General features: G+C 35.2%; 3 protein-coding genes across 4 annotated transcripts in view; 1 reads left to right on the forward strand and 2 right to left on the reverse strand.

The window, feature by feature from the left end:
* Positions 1–425: 425 nt before the first annotated feature.
* On the reverse strand, positions 426–5301 carry LOC106135443 (uncharacterized). Its single transcript, XM_013335735.2, has 2 exons — positions 5133–5301; positions 426–4017 (listed from the first exon to the last, which is right to left on the reverse strand). Exons 1-2 carry the CDS (start codon positions 5299–5301, stop codon positions 3323–3325), a joined length of 864 nt encoding a protein of 287 aa, XP_013191189.1. The 3' UTR covers positions 426–3322.
* LOC106135442 (uncharacterized) lies at positions 2927–5139 on the forward strand. Its single transcript, XM_013335734.2, has 2 exons — positions 2927–3219; positions 4160–5139. Exons 1-2 carry the CDS (start codon positions 2927–2929, stop codon positions 5040–5042), a joined length of 1176 nt encoding a protein of 391 aa, XP_013191188.1. The 3' UTR covers positions 5043–5139.
* A 1297-nt stretch (positions 5302–6598) lies between the features above and the next one.
* Positions 6599–24976, reverse strand: part of LOC106129825 (uncharacterized) — a 60575-nt gene continuing 42197 nt past the window's right edge. For both annotated transcript variants that reach the window (XM_013328510.2, XM_013328512.2), the window contains exons 2-5: positions 24815–24881; positions 17040–17134; positions 7229–7959; positions 6599–6892 (exon numbers count right to left, since the gene is read on the reverse strand). In XM_013328510.2, coding sequence (XP_013183964.2) covers positions 6782–6892; positions 7229–7959; positions 17040–17097 — 900 coding nt within the window. In that variant the 5' untranslated portion in view covers positions 17098–17134; positions 24815–24881 and the 3' untranslated portion in view covers positions 6599–6781. The remainder of the gene's footprint in view (positions 6893–7228; positions 7960–17039; positions 17135–24814; positions 24882–24976) is intronic.

Here is a 24976-nt window from a genome sequence, read left to right on the forward strand (position 1 = left end):
TGTATATTTTGTACAAAAAATAAAGTGAATTAATAAATATTTTTTTTAGAAAACTTTTAAGTGTGATCAATATATTAGTACCTACGCGAATTTATTGTACACGTACATAACCAAGAAACATTTTATTATTTATATTTTTAATCAACAGGGTTTAAAATTTGAATTATAAGCAAAGCAAACATATATATGATAAATTGAACACTTTATTGATGAAATTTTTATGTACTTGAATCATCTACACAATAATAAAAAGTATATTGTATTTTTGTAACGAATAAACTCAAAAACTACTGTACTGATTTCGCGAAATTTGGCATCGATATAGAATAGAAGTTCGGGAGTAAAGTAGGCTATTTTCTTTCTAGAATTTCCCATGGTAGCGAAGCCTCGCGTATTAATTTTACAGGTAAAAATAAAAATAGATGTTAGCAAGTAAAAATAGATTTAATGCAATATTCTTTAATTTATTACAACACTACTTGTCACAAGGGGTTTAACTCGTTTTTTTTTGTGTCTACATAAATATATTCTCCTAGCACCTGGGAATTTTAACTCCTGAATACTGCCTTTTAACCATGCCATAATGCTACGGCAACTGCTTTAAATAAGTACCAGTGTTATGATATTCAAAATTTACAAATTTTAAGACTTCAGCGTTGACCGTATGAAAAGTCGGATCTCGGGACTTCAGATTGAAAATTGCGAAAATAAATTTCAAAGACAAAAGCTAAAAAAAGTAGTTTTTTTTTTATTTGTTTGATTACATATACTACTATACTTTGTTTATGTATCGGTTAGACCTTTCTACGGTCACCACCGAAGAATAATGCATTATTATATAGGTATTTATATTATTTTAAGTAACTACATAATAATATATATTTTAGATAAACTTATTTCTATAAGTAATGACATGGGAAAAAGGTTAAAAACTAAAGCCGAACAACTTTCTTATTAAACTTTCTAGAAACATGATATAATTTAATGATGGGACAGTTTGACGGACGCCGTAGTTTAAACATGGCTAATGTGTAAGATTATTCATGGTTCCGTTGGTAATAAAATATGATAAGAAGTTGTCCGGCATATCGATTTTTTTCTACGTAGGTACATATTAAGTTTAATCACAAAAAATATATTATTTTGACAATACATACGAAAATGTCTTATAATATAGATCCTCCCTATACACTCACTTTGATATGACCGTGATACAAAAATAAAAAGACATGAATCAAGTTTACAACTTTCCCTTTAAGTATGAATGAATGTAAATTAAGGTTTTTATTAAACTTAAGTAAACGAAGTTAATTGTAGTTCCTTTTTTTAATTCGGTTTCTAATTTTATGATCATGAAATGAAAACGACATGTTTTTTTTTCATTTTAACTATTTAAAACAATTGGAATTTATTATAATTGGAAACAAAATCATAAAAATGTTTAACACGGTACAAACTAAATGCATTATTGTTACAAACCCAATGGACGGAAGTTAAAATCACTATTCAAAAACAATTGAAAGACAATAACAGTAAGAAATAATTATTAAAATGATTATAAAACAGTTAAAATAAGTACATATTAATAATGACCGCACTTATGCATGGAATTAATCAAACAAATTATTTTATATAGAAGTATTAATTAAGTATATTTTTATTAATGTTTGACATTGCTTCAATTTGAACCAAATTATAATCACCAGTTTAAAAATGCGGGTGATTTTTTTCAAATCAGCAGGAATGAATAAAAATTACTTATGCCCGTTTTCACTAACGATTCCTAAGTTATAAGTGTCACCCAAGCCGCGTTTAGGATTTTCTTTATTAAAAATTCGTTTTCACTATTGCTTAAGTGTCACCTGACAACTAAGGTGAGCCCTTAAACTTGTTTTGAACATTATTTTAAGCAGGCCCCTAACTTAAGTTATTTAGAAACTTAGGGTCAATGTAAGAACTCGTTGGTAAAAATCACATTACATTCTTTTATATCGATTTTAATTTCGCTCAATTACAAACATCAAACACAATAAAAACAACAACTTCTAACATAAAATAGACAAAAGTAATTTAAAACATAACATAACCTCCTTTAGTCGCGGTCGGGTATATCATAACCTAACTATGGTGCTATACCTACATACTTATTAAAAGTATGATTACTTGAAATACATAAAAAGGAGAAATATTATGTATGTATGAACTTAATGTACTTGCTCTAAATATGTACAAATATTTAGACACATATACATATAACAACAAGTTGATCCCGAACGAACGTTTTTAATGAAATGGAAATGGAACAAAATTTGACGCTTAATTGTAACGGCATTGTCAATATGCCTTTGACAATATGTGCAAAATTATAGTATTTTAAATCTTAGGTTTTTTTAATTTTTCGCGATCGGTAAGAAGAAGATGATGTGTTTATTTGTTTAATAATTTCAAAAATATAAATATAATTTCTTAGTTTTTTTAAATTAAGTAGGCAAACCAACATACAACCCACAATGTAATGAGTAGTTTCCTTTGCGTTTAGATGTTATTTTATATCATGTATTTTAAAATCTGAAAGCTGTTTATTATAGATGAAACATGAGATCATGAAATTACTAAAACTACAAAAAAAAAAAACTAAAGTATATGTCATATTCACGCGAAACTAATCTATACTGTAGAAAATCTATTTTTAGTAAGTACCTATATACTTTCAAAATTACACACGAGCTACTCTATCCATGTTTACATCTATAAGGGCCCTAAGTATAAGGGCCCTAACGCACTAGCGGTTGGCCGCTAGGCGGTTAGACTCGAGCGGTCCAACCGCTTAACGCGGTTTCTTCGCGGTTGGCCGCCATAGCGGTCAGCCGCGATGAAACCGCGTTAAGCGGTTGGACCGCTCGAAGGCGCGTGGCCCATAAATAAAATGGACGCCGTCGAGATAGCTTGTGTTATTTATTTTTACTCCCGAAAACAACGAAAGAAATATAAAAAAAGATACTGGATTCATCCTTTACTAGAAACACGCAACGAATTCGGCCAGTTCGCAAGTTGTTTTCAAGAACTGAAGAAGCACCAAGATAAATTTTTCGGCTATGTTAGAATGAGTGTTTCGTCATTTGAAGAACTACTAACAGTTTTATATGACACCATCAAAGGACAAGATACTAAATTTCGTGATTGTATCCAACCCGAAGAGAAATTAGTAATAACATTAAGGTAAGTATGATAAAAATAAAAAAAGTTTTAGTAGTTATTATGTTTTAATTTTAATCGCAATGTGGGTTTATAATTGAATAAAAAAAGTAGTAAACTATAACTATTACTGAGAATTATTATCATTAAAAAGATCTAGATAATCAGATTCTTGAGATATCTGTGAATATGTTGATTCAGGAGACATTACAGATTGTTCTTGATTACATGTTCCACGGTGTGTAGGTGGAACTGAGGGCGGTGGTGGTGGGTTATTATTTCTAGCAAATGATGGTGTCTGATATCCTTGGGATGGCCCTTGGTTGTAGAATGGTCGTACGTAATCCCAAGTAGAGTTACAGTAGTTGTATCCAGACGTTTGGGCTTCAGTAATGACTTGCATTATTTGAGATTTTGTACGTAGGCGTATATGTTCAGGCACTTTTTTTATTTCACTAACCAACGACAAAAAGAAAAGTCTATCTTCATCTTCTTCCGCCTTTTTCAACTCTACATTCTTATTTAAGACGTTAATCAATTCAACTCCTATATCATCTTCTTTATTTTTCTTTTTTTTTCGTTTTGGCGGTGGTACTACGACTGGGTCAGCTACGTTTTCTGTTTCATTTCTTTCATTTTCTTGCCTTTGCATGCTTGAATCAGTTTCATTGATAGATACTGTGTCCTTCAAAAACATTAAATTATTGTAAAATATGTATTGAGTCTTTTTCTTAGCCGCTGACCCACTCCTGGTAACATTGTCCTTTAGAGCTTTCACGAAATTATCCCTAATGTTCTTCCATTTCTTTTGTAATTCTTTTCCTAGAACAATACAACAAACAAGTTAATGATTTAGTCATAAAGTAATAGATTTGTTGTAATTCGTGTGACATGTGCAATAAAGAATATACATAGGTCATTGAATTCAATAAAACATGTAATAATAATAAAATGTTTGTTTCAGATATTTTGCAACAGGTTGTACATTCACGGAACTACATTATACATTCAAAATTGGAGTAAGCACTGTAGCAGAAATCGTACGAGAAGTTTGTTTTGCAATTTGGTTTTGTCTGAAAGATATTTGTTTGCCTGAACCAAACAAAGACGCTTGGAAAAAAATTGCCAATGATTTTTTTCAAAGAGCAAATTTTCCTAACTGCTTAGGTGCTGTTGACGGCAAGCACATACGATGCATTGCACCTAATAACAGTGGCTCGATGTGTTTTAATTATAAAAGTTTTTTCTCTTTGGTTTTATTAGCAATATGCGACAGTAATTATAAATTTGTTATGGTTGATATTGGAGCTTTTGGTAAATTCAGTGACTCGTCAATATTTCAAAATTCGGTTTTCTATGAAAAAATGCAAAAAAACCAATTGGATATTCCAGAGCCACAACCGATTTCACAAAGCAGCGAGACATGTATCCCATACGTATTTGTAGGCGACGAGGCATTTGCGTTATCTACGAATTTAATGCGCCCATACGCAAAAAAAGATTTGGATGAAACCAAAAGAACGTTCAATTACAGGCTTTCTAGAGCAAGAAGATATGTAGAATGCAGTTTTGGAATTTATGCAAACAAGTGGCGTATATTTCATAGACCTCTAAATGTTCAATTCACTCTAGCAAAAGATATCATAAAAGCTACTTGTGTCTTACATAATTTTGTAAGAGATCGAGATGGCTATTGTTTCGACGACTCACTCAGTTGCCCTTTGCCAGAAAATGTAACACAGGAAGGGTTAAGAAGGAACAATAAAACTGCGTTGAGATACAGAGAATTGTTTGCCGAATATTTTATGACTGATGGGAAATTAGAATGGCAAAGAAATATGATTTAACTGAAAATAGACCTATTTATTATGTTCTAAGATGTTTAAAGTATGTTTAGTTTCGTTTAAAAATATGTAACAATAATAATAAATACTTACCAAGACTTTTTTTTGCCTCTGTTGTCATCTCTTCTTTTCCAAAAATATCTACTAATTCTTCCCACTGTTTCCGTTTTAAATCTCTATTCTTATAAACTGCTCCTTCACAATTCCAAATAGCTTCTCGTTGTTGAATTTCAACAATGAATTTCTCTGTGTCGAAGTTCATGGCTGCGCAACTCAAAACACGTGCATACTTCACCGGCGGCTCGCCGCAAACTAACCGCCAGTGCGTATACACAAGATGGCGGCTAGCCGCGAAGCGGGCCGCGGCCCTCCATTCAACCGCCGCGGTTGAAATTTTGTGGCGGTTTAGTGCGTACGATCATAAGCGGTTGCATATTAAACTGGAAAAGCGGCTAGCCGCGCGGTTAGCCGCCCCCGCGGTTAGCCGCTAGTGCGTAAGGGCCCTAACACACTCGACAAAAGTAGAAGCCATTTTTAAATTTAAGTAATCACATTTCGACAGCGTCATATCGGTCTTTTCAACCAATTTAAAATTGGAATAAGAAATATATCTAACCTTGAATACTGTTCAGTTCAACCAATCATGAAATGAAGAACATATTTAGAAAATGTTTCAATTTAAAATTGGAATCTTACAGTTATATTGTTGTGATGATGTTTTGAGTTTTCAAAAGAGGAACGGGCATCAAACCGATAGTATGGCCATAGAATTTGGAATATTATAAGTCTAAAATAAGACAAACATATATACCTATTGGAAAATTGACATCATTCCTATAGTTTCAAGTAGAATATGGCATTTTGTCTTATATTATTCCACCAAGTCCTATGTAAGAACGATTTTTTTTACGTAAGTACCTTATTTTACGTAGTTACCTATATTTTTTAAAAGCTTTACCTTTAAAAGTGTACTTTAAGTTGGGAACTAAAAGATACATTTGCACAATGTTGTGTCTCGTGACTGTTTGTGGAAGATGATTATTTCTTAAAGATTTGAGATTTTGTAATGTGTTTTTGATGACATTAAAAATAAATTTCTTGATTACTTGTTAACAGAATTAGTGCGACTAAGAAAAAGTATAAAATACAAACACAAATTATCACAACGTAGTGTTTTAAACAAGCCACTATACAATACATATAAATAATTAATAATTAAAATAACACATTAACTAAGAATATTTTGTCACATTATTTCAGACCAATATTTTTTAATAATAAAAATAGATATTATTTTTCCTAATGTCATGGACATTATACATGACAGACAATTAGATATCTATGTACAATGTCAGGAACATAAAATCAAATACATTAGTACTACAAAGAAGAATACAAAATTATTAAAAACAAACAGTTTAGTTAGGCATAATATAATACAATGCATCCATTAAAAAGAAATATGAATTAGTTTAAATAATTATCCAAAAATTAGACTAGCCGACTACACAAAATCGAACGTTGCCATATAGCGAAATAATAAAAACCAAATAAAAAAAATCGCGTTTTTGAATAAAATGTTTGACATTTCTTTGGTTATGGCAAATAAAGAAAAAAATCATATTTAAGGCTTAACGTTTTCTTAAAATTATTGGTGGCATAAATACTATTAAGGATCGCAGTCACTGAGCGGGGGAGCACTGTGTTCACAATGTCAAGATATGTACAGTCCACAAAAAATGTTACAACTTCGTATGCTTCACCGTGTCGGTCCAGTAGTTCTGTATCGTCATCGCCTCGAGGGAGTTTAGGAAAGAGTCGTTGTCCAGGCTGTACATCTCCTCCGAATTGTCCTGGAAATTTAAGACCATTATTAAATTTATGTTCCAGCTAGGAATTTCAGCTAGTGCAACAACAATAACGCAAGTTGGGAATATAGTCGTACAGGATTTTTTTACCGGATTTATTCCCTTATCCCGAATTAGTGGCCGGATAATGCGGAGGTCACATGGGAGTCGCTTTGTGTAAAACCTGTGTTACCCAATAATAGTGGTTATAAGTATACTCCAGACGCCTTTCCAAAGAGGGGAGAGGTTACGCCAGGCCAGGCAGAAAATGATAAATTTAGTGGACGTGTCATGTAAAAATAAACCTATTTAAGGATGTCAAACAGTAATATTGCTACATACCCTGATTGTGCTGTCATCAAGATACCCACTGGAATCCGGGTTTGAGCATTTGTCATTCAACGTTTGTGGCTTGTTCAAGTACCGTCTCCGGTACAGTACGAAGGCCGTGCTCCCGGCCAGGGCTCCAAGCACGAGCGCCGCGAACGATATACCCGCTATAGCTCCGGTGTCCATCCCGCCACCCCCATGATCTATCACCATTCTAGAAGATTCTATGTTAGGAGGTATCCTCGTCTGTACGAATGTAGTCTCCAACGACAAAGGTTTCTCAGTCACTATTCTACTCTCCGATACACCATCGACACTGTCGTCTTTCACAAAATCTGGTCTTGTTAAATTACGCTTCTTACCAAGCGTCGTGTTCAGCGGATCAGTCAAGTTTGCGATCGCAGGAATCACTGAGACGCTTCTGTTCTCATTTGTATCCGACGGAATGTCCGAAGAATTCTTCACGTCTGTCGTGTTAGTATTCACTTGGGTCCATTGTATCGTTGGAGGGACAATATCGATTGTTGCATTATTCGCTGTAGTGTTTACATTTAGCACGTCAGTTTTGTTCTGGCTCGTCCCTGTCTGGTTGGTCAGTGGGGGTCTTGCGGTGCTCAGTGGGGTTTTAGTGAAGTACATGGCTCGGCCTTGTCGTTCGGACTGCACGTGAGATTCAATCTGCATATCTGTAGTGAGGTGTTGCAGTTCTTCAGATTGAGGTGCAGCCGTTGTGTTTCCGCTGCCTGGAATAGATAAAACAAAACAATTGTCATACGAATTATTACAAGTGAAACATTTTTTTGTTGTTGAGAGATTCAATGAAGTGGTAAATGTTTCTGCATAAATCGAGTCAAAAATCCCTGGTGTAATGAACGTTGAATCAATCTCAATCTACATATCATTATCATGTGTGATGTTTTTGTTCAATAATGCGACAATTCTAGCACGAAGATGTTAATCTATACTGATTTTTGCATCAACATTATGGAGTGACAATTAACAGAACAAAAACGAAGGTTCAACGCTCCGCTGATAAATTTGAAATTCATGAAATGGTTGTACTTATTTACATAAACGCGTGCCTGAATGGCCGGCTAAGTAAACAATTGGGTAACACAAAGACTTGTTATTCTAGGAGTCGATAACTGTTAACAGTTATTCAGTCCATTTGAAGCTGCCAGAAACGAAACGCTTATTACAGTTTTTTTCATCTATTCGTTGGTTTAATCGTATTCTTCAAAGTTTGTTGCGCTCGTATTGATTTCCATTGGCAAGTAATTTACAATAATGACGTTACAAGTGGCCGCTTTAAAACCTGGCACGCAATCGGACATCCTTCTTAGAATAATATGATGTTTTACGCTCCTAGTACTGAAATAAATTAAAGAATATATATTGTAAACAATCGTTTTTACCAACGTTATGTAAATTGGTAAATTAACAACTTCTACAATTCAATTTGAAAGCTTAATTATAACGCCCTGAATGGAGGTAATAATTAAGCTTTCAAATTGAAACAGGAACATGCTAAACGAATGAAACTCAATTTCAGATAACATCAAGACAAAAGTCTGACATCCAGTAAGTCATAAAAATCCTAACGTGTATTCTTTTGAAAATATTGACCCTTTTGATGAAAGAATATAGGTTGCACGTGGGTAGCTCGGCGGCGGCATGAATCGATGTTACCAAAAGCCTAACAAAAGGATGGAGGACACGACCGTTCGATGCCCAATGACCTAAATCGTAGTAAAATTATTAATCACGTCGCTGAAATAAAAAGAAGGATATCCGATAGTAACGCCGACATAAATAGAGACAAAATACTAAGATTTTTCTACGAACTCTTGCATATTCATACACATTTTCAAACATATACTGTATTGTTTTGATAAATATGAAGATATAAATGCGTTTGCCGGATGGGTTGCATTATAAAAAGACACGAATATTTCTTGTGTCATTAAAGAAAAATTAAAGTTAACTAAAACGGTATCGGTCCACTGGATGTCATAACAGTCGACTAAGGGCTAAAGGCTTATAAGCTTGGGATTCTTCTTTTAGGCGATGGGCTTGCAACCTGTCACAATCTGAATCTCAATTCTATCATTGAGCCAAACAAGCAGCTGAACATGGCCTATCAGTCTTGTCAGGACTGTTGGCTCTGTCTACCTCGCAAGGGACATAAACGTGATTGTATGCATGTAAAACAGTAACAATAAATGCTGTTAAAGGTTCTTAAGAAGGGTTTACGGCAGTCAGTAGCAGATTGAGGTTCGCCAAATAGTTTTACACTATGTGAAGTTTATCGTATCTTGATCAAATTAAGGACGCCCTGGTCAAAGGGTCAGGTCAAAAGTACCCGAAACCGCCGAGCTTGTATGAAGAGAGTTATGAATGTGGATGAAGCGAAGGAAGTATGCAAAGATCGTGGCAAGTGGAAAGAGGTAGTCTCTGCCTACCCCTCCGGGAAAGAGGCGTGATTTTATGTATGTATGAAGTTTATATTCTTCTGTTTGGAGAGACTGACGGAACTGTTTACAACGAACGTAGTATATGCCTCAAGTATAATAAATAAATTGTTTTAACATGTAGGTATTTTATGATGTTTAAACATTTAATTAACAAATTAAGTTGGTTTTAAGAAGTTGTTCATTAAGATTTAAGACGTTGACTATTCTAATGTTGGTCACTGCTGCGTATAGTGCCATTGTATATGTTTTACCATGATACAAATCATATAGAATTTCTAGATAGATCAAAAATAGATTTATATAGATCTCGGCACGGAAACGCAATAAAGTAGTGTAGAAAATTACTAAATCACTTCGGACAACAAAGTTTATGATCCAATGTCACGGAAGGGCCAAGGGTGTGCGAAAATTGTATCATGTAATAGACTTTAAGTTTCACTTCCTCTAGTTGCCATAGTTCATTTTGTAAAATGTCTATAGTGAATTTTAGTAGTAGTAGTAATTTTTTAGCTCTGTCAGGGTAAAATAAGAGTAGTTATTATGAATTGGGTGATACGCTACAGTTTATGATATTCTGTCAATATACCATAACAAATAAAAACCGTAACAAAAATAATTTATGGGTCTACTGGAAGAGATTTCTATTGAAATAAGTAGCACTTTTGCACTACAATTAATGTATTAAATGCTCCTGTATATAATTTTGTGTACATAAATAAATAAATAAACAAGGCTTCATTCCAAGTTCAATATCTGAGCGATTTGTCGTTATTTCCCTTTACAGCTATAAATATCAAAGGTCTTTATAGCGCTTGTCATCCCTTTTTACTGCAGAGAGAACGAGCAGGACCACTATATGTTTGTGGAGATATCAAAAGTGGATTATCCTGTTGTTTTCCGCTACACCCAGGCAAAGGCGGCAACTGAATTATGGCTCATTCTATTATTCTGCCGCCTCTGGTGTTCGTACATACATATATAAAGATATAAAGAGAATTACTGTAGCTTCAACAAATTATGAACTGGCAATTGTTTTTTTGTGACGGCTACATTAATATAACAATAGCACATTAAAACTAATTCATCAAGACATACCCAAGGACAGGCCACTAAGATCAAACTCTATAATGTAACACATATAATGTGGACCTAAGAAATTATTAAGAACTGAAAAGTATGTTTTTTAATAGTTTATTTACAAAGATGAAGCGCATTATATTACGGTACATACTCCAAGTAGCTAGATCGGCATATTCGGGCAAACTGGATGTGTAACCATGATCGATCCAATACGGGTTGGGTTTCCCTGCAAAGGTTGCGGAGGTCAGAGAGGAGGCGCTTCGTGTAAAAACCTGACTCACCCAATCCAGGATCCTAGTCAAAGGCACCCTCTCCAGATCACTCTGGAGAGGGTATGCCTTTGACTAGGATCAGTGCAGTGGTACCTCTGGATAGGGTATGGCACCGGTTGTAGTGGTGCAACCGGTACTAGCCGGTACCAGGAGGAAGAAGATAAGAAAGAAAAATAAATAAATATATACGGGACAAATTACACAGATTGAGTTAGTCTCGAAGTAAGTTCGACTTAACTTGTGTTACGAGATACTAACTCAACGGTACTATATTTTATAATAAATACTTATACAGATAAACATCCAAGACACAGACCAATTAGAGAAAGTTCGTTTCTCATCATGCCCTGGGATTCGAACCCGGGATCTCCGGTATCACAGACAAGCCTACTACCGCTGCGCCACAGAGGCCGTCACACACTATATAGACTATATAGAAATACTATATAGGATAGAAACACACTATATAGAAAGAATTAGTCTACTTTCACACGTCGCTGGCCGTTTGTTCTTTTCATTCACTGTGTTTACCTCGCGAGGGTTTGCATGCTCACAAATTAGGTGCGATTCAATTATCCCACGGGACAGACCTTGGCCTGTTTAAATAGAACCACACGTGGTTTGGTGGAATAGGTTGTGTCGACTTCTTTACTGGGCTTCATGTGTAATGTTTAAATTTATTTAGGCTTGAGCCTTGTTTGGATGAAGTAAATGTGTATATTGGGAGAGATATTAGGCTAGTTGTAATGGTAGTTAGTAGAGTACTTTATTTAATTATAGTTTAAAGGTAATAGAAAAAAAAAGAAACGATAACTATTCATCATAATCTGACCGGAACGAACCATTAATTTTGTATCTGTAAAACGAAATAAAATAATAATAAAAATAAAATGTGAACATTATGAAAAAATTAAAACATTATTTTGTTTAGATAAAGGCTTGCAAAGCAAGTCAATAAACCAAATGTCGGATAAAAATCTGAACAAAAAGCATCAGCGTTATTTTAAGTTGAAACTGAACGACGTTATTCACGAGAACGCTAGAAAAATCCTTAATCCCGGTAGCGCTGACGTGAACCAAGTTGCTCTATTTAGAAACGCCCTAGAAAACTTTAATCCAGTTAAATGTATGCAACGGTGAGCTAAATGTAAGCTGCCAACAAGATTAACAGTAACGCAGTAGGCAGAGAACATGAATACTTAGTGTGGGTTACACCATTCTACTTAATCGATAATTAAACCTTAGGAAGTAACCTAAGTAAGAAGCTGTAAGGACAAACAATATTTTTAATGCACAATTAAAATTTTTCATACTGTAACTGTTAAACGTTGTCAAATTTGACTTAAACTATAATCAAAATGAAACTCTCACTCAAACTAGTTTTGATTTTTACCTTTTCAATGTGTTATCATCAAAATCTACAGTTACACGGGAAAAACAATCATCCATTCTTATAACCAATAGTATAAATGAATAGACTGTTGGCTCTGTCTACCCCGCAAGGGATATATCCCTAGACGTGATTATATTTATGTATGTATAAATGAATAGAAAAACAATAGGATGGAAGTCAATAATAGGCATTGGAACTTTATCTACTTTCTATTGAAGACATAAGATTTGAATTCGGGATCCTAATTTCAGTAACCTCATGTAAATCTAGACTTACAGGAGATCCTTATTAGTATTGGGGGTTGCGTCCAGAAATTCGATCTCGAAGAATACTGAACTTCGGAACGAATCATGGGAAAATTAAGTTGCAGCATCAGATTAAAAATAGGCATAAATCTAGATTTACAGGAGATCCTAATGAATGAAATGATCATACTGAACTTCGAAACAAATCATAGGAAAATTAAGTTGCAGCGTCAGATTAAAAAAAATAGACATGCTATTTCCAATAGTTGCTCGTAATCTATAATCCCTGAAGTGGGGCAGCTCGGGAAACCTTTCATATCGAATCCAGCTGTGTCATGTGCTGTTTGCGCAACTTACGCCAAGGTTAGTGGATTAATGGGACAGAGATAATGGCTGCCAACGTTAGACTCACTTCGAAGATGTTGCACAAGTGTTTTAGATTCCATAAGAAAGCTGATTTTAGATAGTTATTTGAAGAGTACATAGACAAATGCTATAAAGAATCGAAAGAACCACTGAATTGAGTCGAATAAAGGGAAAACTCCAAATCGATTAACAGTTTAAAATATGTACATACAAACCACAGTATCTCTATTCCTTTCGGGATATATAGAGCCAATAGTCAAAAGAATGAGAAAGGAAATATATGATAAAACTTAAAAAATACGCTTTGTTTCAAGAAAAATATGTTACAGTCAAGAGATTATGTTCTTAGTACAACTACAAAAAAAACAAAAGTTCTAAAATTGAATGATAGAATACACTTATTGTTAAATCGTTAAAATGTCATCACCGTGATTGCATTGCGATTGCGACTCGATGAATATTCAATGATGAAACTTTTCAAATGTAAAAGTATTTTCATGCCTGTACTCGAATTAAAAACAGCTTTAGGTTTATCTTTACTAATAGGTATTATAAAGCTGAAGAGTTTGTTTGTTTGTACGCGCTAATCTCAGGAATTGCTGGTACGAATTGAAAAAATATATTTGCGTTGAATAGGCCGTTCATCGAGGAAGGCTTTAGGCTTTATAACATCAATGGAAAATGTAAAAAAAAAACAACGTGGAAAATTATTCATCCTTGAGGGCTTCAATGATGCCCAAAATAACTGTTCCACGCGGACGAAGTTGCGGGCACAGCTAGTATAGAATATACGCCTTAGTTCCTTAGTTCGGCCTAGTTCGGTAAGTTTTAGTTGATTATTAATAAAATTTTAAACCCCCAAAGGATGTTGTTGCTTATGTACATTTTCTTAATTATTCCAAACAATGCATTACTTGAATTAAGAATAAATAATAAGATATTCTAAGGGCAAAAAAATCTGATGTTATATACGTGTTTGTTTTCTAACCCTATTCTTAGGTCAACAAAAAGCAATATGTTTGCGTATCTACCAATCTACATAAGTATTCTCCGTAAAAGTCAACGACCTCGCAACTTGACTTTTGAACCTTTTCTTTGTCATTTAACCCTTTCCGTAGTGTAGACTGGACCTTTTAAGCCACGTTCGTAGCTGATCTTTTATAATCAGATTCGTACATGATTTTTTTATTGTTTTATAACCAGTTGTGCCGTGTGGTTCCCTGCATCAATAAAAAAAGAATAGGACCACTCCATCTCGTTCCCATGGATGGTTGTAAAAAGCGACTAAGGGATATGCTCTGGAAACAGCTGAACGTGGCCAAGCAGTCTTTCAAGACTGCTGGCTCTGTCTAACCCCAAGGGATACAGACGTGATTATATGAATGAATGAATGCTAACCAGTTGTAATATGGTAGACAAAATGGAACAACGGTTATTGAATCTGTCATTTCTATAAAAAGCATATGGTGAATAAGAGAAAAAAATTCAAAAGAAAGCAAGTTAGACAAAGAATTGTTTCCAGATTTTCCAAAAACATTTAAATGAATTTATATTTTTTTTTTAATTGAAATTAGAATGCTGCTGCTGGAATCGATTGTGGCTTTTTAGTTAAAGACTGATAATAATAATTCGAATTGAAGTAATTTTTTTGAACATCCACATTAATGTTATAAAAATTCGCACGGGAGCGAAATCTCCGAGAAAGTTCACTTTTATAAAAAGGACCCAACAATCATCTCATTTACCATTGTACATTTAAAGAATATTTCCCCATAAAACTTAAAAATTCCCCATTGAATAATAAATGTCCGCCGCTAAGCGACTCGTCCGAATTCTTCCGTCCGTGAATTCATCTCCCGACCTTCTTGCATTTTTCTTTAGATGTCCTTTGAAGGTAAAGAGAGCATAAGAAATGTTTGGAAGAATTTTTAAGAGAGAGTGTTATTTTCGAAATTTCACGGTCAGAGGTAAAGTCTTTGATCTGGTAACACGATAATTCATGGAAGCGAAGGAAGAATGCAGAGATATCGTGGCAATTGGAAAGATGTAGTCTCTGCCTACCCCTCCGGGAAGAAGGCGTGAGTTTATGTATGTATGTAATTCATGGAAATTAATTTCCGCGCTACTGAATAATGTAGCCGATTCGAAGAGTACCGTACCTTAAGAAATTTGGTATGCAAAAGACATCTTGCGAATAGTGAATGCTCTCACATTTATATTTGCATGTAAGTACTTCATGCCCGTTTCTGTAACCAAGTTTGAGTGGAACGGTAGGTACAAAGGGAGAAAAATAAATTTAAACATTACGCTTTTGCGTCCAGCGGTTCATCAGCACATATATTAAAAAAAACTATTGCTTTATTGAGTGACGTACAACATACAGCCAAAACTTTATAGCTCATCACTTTCTTCATCACAATAGAACATATAGTCACGTCTACATCCCTTACGGAGTAAATAGAGCCAAGGGTCTCGAAAAGACTGAAACGTCACTGGTCATGTCATGGTAATGGATTAATGATGGAATTGAGAATCGCCCAAAAGCAGAATCTCAATCTTCTTTTAGGCGATTTCTTTATCTTTTCCCACGATTGGCTTTTGCAACCTATAAACAGATCTTCACTATTAATTTAAAACATTAACAATTCCAGTATAAACGGATTTTGTACGAAATAAATCCACGAAGACGCAAAGCCGCGGCCTGAAGCTACTACGAAAAGAAAATTTAATGTGAGAATCAGATGTAATGGAGGCTTAATTTGTTTTGGGGCCGAGTTCGTTAGTTGTTCTAACTAGAGCAACTTTGTAATGAACTGAATACCTACGGCTTCACAATTAAGCTTTTAAATTAAGAGTTTTGCTACAGGAAAACTGGCAAATGCACGCTGACTCGTATTATCAGGAGCGTACGCCTTTGTGTTGGGAATTTGTATTAATTATTTGAATATTTATAATAAACATACATATATATCTACATACTTTAATCACGTCTTTATCCCGTACAGGGTAGACAGAGCCAACAGTCGCACAAAGTGACAGGTTGACAACGCATCCTATAAGTAGAATCCCAAGTTTATTAGCCTATCACTTAGTCGCCTTTTATGTCATTTTTATCGAATTCACAATCCAAAATAAATTTTCAATATCGGTTACGTCAAAATGTGACGAAAATTGATACTATTACATTCAACAATTCTCTGTAAGGGTATATTTTAATAGAACCTAGTTCAATTTTGTTTTGTCACAAGTCAATATAAAAGATATAAAAGAAACAAAACTTTCTATATGCACACTTCTTCAAAGCTGCAGGGCGAACGAAATTAATTTGTATCACAACAGCAATATCATTTCAAGATCTCAACAAAACTTACTCCAACACTAAAACTAAATACGTATAAGAGACGTAAACACAGACATAGGTTTACATATTTGATTGGAGAATTGAAGCGAGTGCTTTAGCACCAGACGGCGATGCATATGTATGAGTGAAATTGAAAATGTCCTTCGTTAGAACAACTATGTACTCGTATGTATAGCGTAATGACACGACACAACAGATTTGATTAGAGATGGTGATTGTACTATATAGTGATTTTGTAGATATATGATTGCGAAAGAGTGCTGTCTGAACTAAGCAGATCTTGTATCTCAGTAACTCAGCGTGCACAACGAAAACATATACATTGGCAATGTTAACACACACTTAAGAAAGGAAAATATACATAGGTACATATATAATCACGTCTTAATTCCATACGGGGTAGACAGAGCCAAAAGTCTTGAAAATACTGACAGTGCAAATAGTGACAGGTTGCTAGCCCATCGCCTACAAGTAGAAACCCAAGTTTATTAACCTTTACTCGCCTTTTACGTCATCCACGGGAAAGATGCTGGTCTGGCTGATTGTATTACAAAATTCCGGAAACCACACGGCACTACGTAAGTTTGTCAATTGTTGTGGAATAAAGATTTAACAAACAAACATACACCTACCGACAGTGACAAGCAGCGTCGTCACCCAAAACCAGTGCATCCACCAGTGGAGGGTCATGATGGCAGCGTGGTGGCGGAGGGGGGATGTCTCCGACCTGCGAACGGACAATTTATTTTGTAATCTTACACATACATACATAAATATGGTCACGTCTATGTCCCTTGCGGGGTAGACAGAGCCAACAGTCTTAAAAATACCGAATGGCCACGTTCAGCTTTTAGCTTAATGATAGAATTGAGATTCAAATATTGACAGGTTGCTAACCCATCGCCAAAAAAAAGAATACCAAGTTTGTAAGCCTATCCCTTAGCCGTCTTTTACGACATCCATGGGAGAGAGATGGAGTGGTCCTATTCTTTTTTGTATTGGTGCCGGGAACCATACGGCAAATGTAATCTTAGTTATTAATATTATAGAATAGCGTCGGTGGTCGAATCGGTAAGGTGCCCGGTTAAAATGCGTAATGCGCAGAAGGGCACAGGTTCAAATCCCACCTCGGCCTTCTTTTTAAAGTTCCAATCAAAATTAGGAATTGTAAAAATTTACATAGAACTGAAGGTGGCCTGTCGGTATACCTAAGGGATATAGAATTAATAATCTGTATGTATACTCAGAGCACGGTGATAAGACTGTCTTTTTGCAAAAATCATAAAGAAACACCGTAATTATAACTCTGTGAGGTTCTTAAAATACGCAGTCCGTGAAATAAAAAACAACCTAATCGGAAGAAGATCAAGGTTGCAAATTACATTGTAGCCATAAAAAAATACAACCTTGGAAAAATTCCAATTTCGTACACTTAAGAGAGGAAAACATTTTAATAAAAAAAAGAACCACATTTTTACTCTCTTCGTTTTCAATGTCCCAAATTAACGGCCCTAATCTGAAAAGTTTGGAGAGAAATAACTTTAAAACCTTAATGGATCTACCATCAGTTTCTTTTGTTTTTGTTTAAGAAGATAATTTAACTGGTTAATAAATCATTTCTGATTCAATAAAATTGACATCACTATTGTTTTTATAATCTAACCTTATGAAGCATTTTGATCGCGTTAGCTGATTTTCAGCATGTATATAGATACCAATTTGGATTAAAAGCAAATACGAGTAGCCCTTTAGTACGGGTTAGGTTCTTCTGCTTAGGACGCAGAAGTCAGATGGGAGTCGCTTCGTGTAAAACCTAATTTACCCAATCCTGGGTCTATGGTCAAAGGCCTCAGGCTCCTTTCCAGAGTGGTGAGGATTTATAAAAATATGCGTGCAATTAAAACTCAGAGAAAGTATGAAGAAAAACAATGAAGTTTGCATGAAGGGAATAATGAATGTGGATGAAGCGAAAGAAGTAAGCAGGGATTATTGCAAGAGCTAAGTTTAGTATGTGCCTATTTTACGTTTTAGAAGACGCCCACGGCTCCGCCCGTGGAGAAAGAAATTCCCGATTGTTTCTGTTCCCGCGGGAACTTCGAAAACCCTCTCTTTATCCTTCATACCAAATTTCAAGTCTTTAAGAGACCCAGCAGCGGTTTGAGTTGTGCGTGCATTCAGAAACAAAAGAGTTATGTTCGAAAAAAAAATAACAGGGTCATTCCACCGCGCATGTCGTTACAAATAAGACTATTAGGTCCAAGGCTCCGAACACATGCGCGATCGTAGACCGTAAAGTCGTTAGTTTTTGGGCGCACGCGCTTCGACCCGATGCACATGAGGTGCGTCGCCACGCCTGAACCATTCTACATACATGAGAACATGACTTAGGTCTTCTTTATAGAGTTGACTTTTGACACAAATTACACAGTTTTTGCTAGAAGATTTTGTTTAAGATATCCAGAATGTTTATATTTGAATATTCACATAATTAATGTATAGGAACCTAAAATGTCATATTGTTCGGTTGACAAATACGAAGAATCACGCTTCTTTTAGGTCTGTCCTGTTGCCACGATCTCCGGCATGTAATTTTGCATCATCCATATTCATCAATCTTTTCATCCAGCTTCTTCAACGGACGTCTTATCTGTTGTTAAGAGTTACATGAAATAACAAACCGAACCTATGTATATCATATGTATTTTATGAAGTAGCACTCTACATTTAGGTATCTTTCTGTTCAGTAAAGTACTTGTTTTTATATCGTTTTGTTGATAAACAAAGCCTTACTTTTAAATAGATCTTTATCCCAATTACGAACCATGCAATTATACTATTACTTTCATAGCATATTGTTGCGTTCATAATTGGTATAATTATCTTGAAGATCATCGTCGATAAGGAGTATTATCATAATACTCAATATCATAAAGGAAATTAAGTATTTTTTTAATGTAATTACGAGACATGCCCATTTTGCTAATGGAATTCTGTGGAAAAATACTCGTACTTGAAGACTGTTTGACGACCTCTTCGTAGACTTCTTTTAATTCAGAAACTTAATTTTCATCTCAATTACTAGACATTTTTTTCTTCAACTTTTCTTGTTTATAAAAACTTATTATTAATTAATTCTGTTCTGCTGATAGAATTATTGTTTTATGAAAGGGTAATTTTTAATCTGACATTTCAGAGAGACATCACTTTCTTCCAATTTTTTCTACATATAGTCTATCTAAGGAACAAACTATGTAATATCAAAGGAACGATCCAAAACATGTCATAAATGCTGAGAAGTCACCTCACAAACATTTCTGAGATCCCGAAACACTCAGTGAGTAAGGACAATGGTCCATTGTTGTGAAGAGAGAGGCTTCTTGTCCTTCTATTCCGGCCATCTTTATTAGAGTGTTTAGTGTAGCATAAATTGCTTGAACATACAAAAGAACTGGATTTTTCATATTCGAAATATTAATTTACATACATACATAAACCACGCCTTTTTCTCGGAGGGGTAGGCAGAGACCACATTTTTCCCCTTCCCACGATCCCTGCACACTTCTTTCGCTTCATCCACATGTATAACTCTCTTCATGCAAGCACGTCGCACGTCGGTTTCGGGTACTCTAAATCACACGGTCTTATCTATACTAATATTATAAAGCTGAAGGGACGTGTATATCCCTTGCGGGGTAGACAAAGCCAACAGTCTCAAATAGTCTGAAAGGCAACGTTCAGATGTAAGGCTTCATGATAAATATACAACTTTTCATATAATTTTCATTAGAAACGTGTCCCTAGTTAGTAATTAAAAACCGCAAAGTGAATCTAGGTTAAATTTAACGGGCCGCTGCAATTCAAAGTTTAGTTAGAGTTGTCACATACGTGACAGGCCTAAGGAAATAAACGTGTGGTTTTCTTTTACATTTTCCCGGTAAAAATAACATGCAGAGAGTCTGTCTTCATCTGCCTTTGACGTACACGGAATGAGGTACGACTTTGAGACGGGGCTGAATGCAGTAGGGTTGACACATTTGAGATATTGTATATAAACGATTACTGAGTTGATAATATACTCATATGAACTCTTGCGTTACTATGAGATTTATCAATCGTACGAGCGACTGAATTGACACAGAATTGTACAAAAGAATCTACTTACGTACTGTTAGCTTGTTTAATACGTCATGACATTTAGTCATTCATTCACATTCTCGAACATACAATCTCGGTCAATGTCGTTCATTCTTCAATTCAATCACTTCGTCTGAACGAATGTCGGGTGGCTCGGCAGTCCGGCACGACAGTCTTGTTTGAGACGTGATACAGAGCGAACGTACACACAAAGTGGAATTTATCAATAAGCTGATATTTTGTGATCTAAAAATATATTCCTGAATAATAATAATAATGTAAGTATATAGTTTTGTCCCTTTTTATTGTATTAAGAAATTAAGGAATGTTAAGATAATTTAATTATTTATTAAAATAGTTCCAAATTGATATTTGATTAAAGTTTTCAATGAATTATAAGAAGTCTTTCTATATTTTTTCATGTCCTGATTCTGAAATCTATCTTGCTAACAGTACATACTCGTAGCTAAATTCTGAAAGAGAGGGTTGGCAAATAAAAAAAATTCAGAGAAGACAGAGCCAACAGTCTTCAAAAGACTTAAGTGTTTGTTACAATTAAAAAAAAACTTTATGTAACACCTTAGTAAGGAAGAAATATTGTAAACAAACGTTGATAAACCCAAATAAATAAATAAAAGACTGAACTGGCCACGTTCAGCCGTATGGCTTAACGATGGAACTAAGATTCAAATCGTGAGAGATTCATAGCCACTATTTTAATCTAAATTCCATCATTAAGCCATACAGCCGAGCATGAACTTTCAGTCTTTTCAAGACAGTTGGTTCTGTCTTCTCCGCATTTTTTTTATTTGCCAACCCTGAAAACTAGGTGTCGTGTATCTCAGTGTTTGCGGCGTTCTTCACAATAGACAATAGGCGAGACCAAGACGCCAGCTGAATGTATGTTCTTATTTTAGCACTCCTTGATAAGGCTGATGTCTTGGTGAAACGGAACGGGTGTCGTCTTTTGTTTTTATTTTTAGAATACTCAAGGATTCATACGAGTCTAGGGAGGCAGTTCTTGAACTTACTTTCTCTGATCGAAGGATGTCTTCCTTTGATCAGAGTGCCTTGCCAAAGTTTTTGAACAGCCCCCCGCGATTCCAGCGAGAGTGTGACAATGTAATCATGATCAGACAAAATAAGTGAGTTTTGATATAGAAATACTTTAAACGATGTTATAGCAGAGGCTTCGTCAGGAACACGTCATAAATCTGTGAAGGAAGCATTGTAAAAACGGTAAGGTCGTAGACGCTTTGAATAATGGATACTCGTAGCACTGATAGCTATAAAAATATAACTCTTCCTATCATTAGGTATCTGTTCAAAGATCAAGCAAGTAATCAATTTCCAAAATTTGATAGTGAGGAGCACGAACAACGTTTTCATCTTAAATTTTCTAGAAATTTCTTTTTATCCTTGACTTAATTAATGAAATGCTCTAAAGCTTGTCACCTCGAGTTAACGGCCATCCATCTCCGCCGTCACCCGCCACGAGGGTGCTTCACTTCTGTCGTCACAGCGAATTGGACCTCTTTGAATTAATTCTTATTAACGAAGGTCACAAACTGTTAGAAGAATTCGTTGGTATAATTATGGGACACTATTACTTAAATAAATAAATATATACGGGACAAATTACACAGATTCCTCGAAGTAATTTAGAAACTTGTGTTACGAGATACTAACTCAAAGATACTATGTTTTATAATAAATACTTATATAGATAATCATCCAAGTCCCAGGCCAATCAGAGAAAGTTCCTTTCTCATTATGCCCTGGCCAGGTTTCGAACCCGGGACCTCCGGTGACACAGACAAGCGCAATACCGGTGCGCCACAGAGGCCGTCGAATTACTTGTCTCTGCGTTGCTCAAAAATTTACTTAATTCAGCTGACATATTTCCATTTGTCATTACAAATATAATAGTTAAGTAATGAAAAGGTCAAAACTTATCGTGGCCATCCATCTTCACCGTCACCCGCCATGAGGGCACTTCACTTCTGTCGTCACAGCGAATTGTCCTCTTTGAATTAATTCTTAGCGACGAAGGTCACAAACTGAGATGTTAAGTTATGCTAGCCAGCTGAATACAAGAAAAGTATAAATAATAGCAACAAATTTAGACTATGGTTTATAGTGTACCTGTTCCAGATCTATGAATGTAAAACTCTTCCGTAACTGAGTGACTAACTGACTTACAACGCACAGTCCCAGGTTTAGGGGTACACTAAGAGAAAGTTTTCTGAAATTCCGCGGGAACGAATATAAACGGTTTTTTTACGTAGGCGGAGCAGTTGTCCACAAATTTTTTTTTTATAAGACGTAATAAACTTAACCTTAGTGTTCTTTTGGGGGATGGGTTAGAAATTAGACGTTACTCAATGCATTCGACGATCAAGCCATTCAACTTTACTGCAGACTCCGTCTAAACCTTAAGGATAAATTTGTATTTTTATTATTTTAGGGGCATCACTCTCTAAAGGATAATATAATAGCCGAGGCTATTAACACGACTATCGCACTAATTCCAACTATCAGCGACAAGTTTAATTATATCGCGCTGGCGTCTCTCCAAGGAGGCAATGAACTAACAGTTCACTTGCTCTCCTACGGGCACTGGAATATTCTGGAAACTGGAATATAATATCACTACTTAGGGACTTTAGGCTCCGATTTTGAGAGAATTTCCGGAAATAGAATTAGGAATGTTATTCCAGCAAGTCTTGTCTATTTCTGAGTCAAATGTTAAAGCCTGATGACTATCAGAATCACCAGGTCTTCCCGTCATGCATATGGGACCATCTCGAAAATAAATACCAACCAACAATCAAAACTTCATGAGGGGTTTATAAATGGCAGAGTGTAACAAAGTAACAAAAAACATATAGATACACTCATTTCATTAAAATGCGTTAATATTACGGTAAAATTGAAAACGTATCTTGATCAAATTAAGGCCGTCCTGGCAAAGGATCAGGTCAAGAGTACCCGAAACCGAATGTGGATGAAGCGAAGGATGTATGCAGAGATCGTGGCAAGTGGAAAGATGTGGTCTCTGCCTACCCCTAAGGCAAAGAGACGTGATTTTATGTATGTACGTAAAATTGAGTACATCCTTTTTCCTTGTAGATATCAGAATTCATTCCTCGTCGTTAACGAAAATCTAAGCGTTCATAATTGGCAATGCGTGATTATATACAACTTATTTTTCTCACGAGCAGTCTTCCAGATTAGACCTGGAATCACACTATACGAACACTTATACGCTCGTGTAAACACGTGTAAGCACAGAGCAAGATCGTGCAAGATCCTTCTCCGCTCTGTTGTGTCGAAACATCGTTAGAAGCATGTTAGAAGCTTGAGTGGGAATTTAATATAGTTGATAGATTTTGTAGCGAAAAGTTTGTAAGCGTAGGATATTAAGGTAAGGTAGTTGGGTAAGTATTTGTACCTATCTGCGTGCCAGCAGATTTATTATCATAGAAAATTAAATGATGATTATTTAATAGAAAAAACAATTAATTTTGTATAAAACAATTATAATTGTTTAAGTTTTATTTTTTTATTTCCGTGGGATAGGGACACAGTATCAAAACGTTTCAATCTATGTTCTAAAAAATTAAAAAATAAAATTTATTTTTGCGTATTCTAGTTTCAGCTTAAATTTGACAATAGTTATGCAGAATAAAAGTAAAATCGAAAGAGAATCGTGTCAGATTTATCTTTGGTTGGCTAGCGTCCATGTCATAAACTTTATGACACCGTAAAGTATCCGCATGCGATCACCATAAAAATGCAAGTGTAACCTAATCTACATAAAACAGAATTGACCTATACTAATTTGAGAAGTGATAATGGTGACGTCACTAATGTCACACAACAACTGTCAATCATAGCGAAGAAAATGATGCGCTCAGCCAATGGCAGCGAAAAGTCTAAATCGCGCAAACGAAGATTTCACGGATTGGAGCATGAATACAACCCACGACTCAACATATCGTCGGAACCGCGGTTCCCCAGGCATAACACCTAGCTTAGCGGAGGATCTTCCCTTTGGTGGCGGTCGAGCCGTAATCATAGCTCCCGCAAGTGATTATGGTTATATATCGTGGAACCATGGAACAAGATCAAAATGTGATCATGTGTGATAGAAGTTAGTGAAAAAAAGAATCAAAACTCTTGTATGTTTTGATATTGAAGTAGGTGGTAAGAACACGACATAAATATAGGTTCATTTGTTTTAAGAATAGAACTTGTGAATATAACTTACCGAAGGGGCTCGGCCGAGTAATTTACCGCTTAAACATACGAGTAGGCTGGCCAAATGATAAGGTTATCTGAAAATAAAGAAAATGTTATAAGTTGATGTTTCTTAATAATGTTTCTAATCTGTCAATAGATAAGATCGTGGAGCATCAAAATCGGTTAAGTA

The sequence above is a fragment of the Amyelois transitella genome, chromosome 3 (assembly GCF_032362555.1).
Source record: "Amyelois transitella isolate CPQ chromosome 3, ilAmyTran1.1, whole genome shotgun sequence".
In the NCBI taxonomy this organism is placed as follows: domain Eukaryota; kingdom Metazoa; phylum Arthropoda; class Insecta; order Lepidoptera; family Pyralidae; genus Amyelois; species Amyelois transitella.

Bases quoted from the DNA above. Each gene is read 5' to 3' on its own strand.
- LOC106135442 (XM_013335734.2), top strand. From the start codon at position 2,927: ATGGACGCCGTCGAGATAGCTTGTGTTATTTATTTTTACTCCCGAAAA. The intron at 3,220-4,159 runs GTAAGTATGATA...TGTTTGTTTCAG, and splicing joins AAATTAGTAATAACATTAAG to ATATTTTGCAACAGGTTGTA.
- LOC106135443 (XM_013335735.2), bottom strand. From the start codon at position 5,301: ATGAACTTCGACACAGAGAAATTCATTGTTGAAATTCAACAACGAGAA. The intron at 4,018-5,132 runs GTAAGTATTTAT...GTATTGTTCTAG, and splicing joins AGAGGCAAAAAAAAGTCTTG to GAAAAGAATTACAAAAGAAA.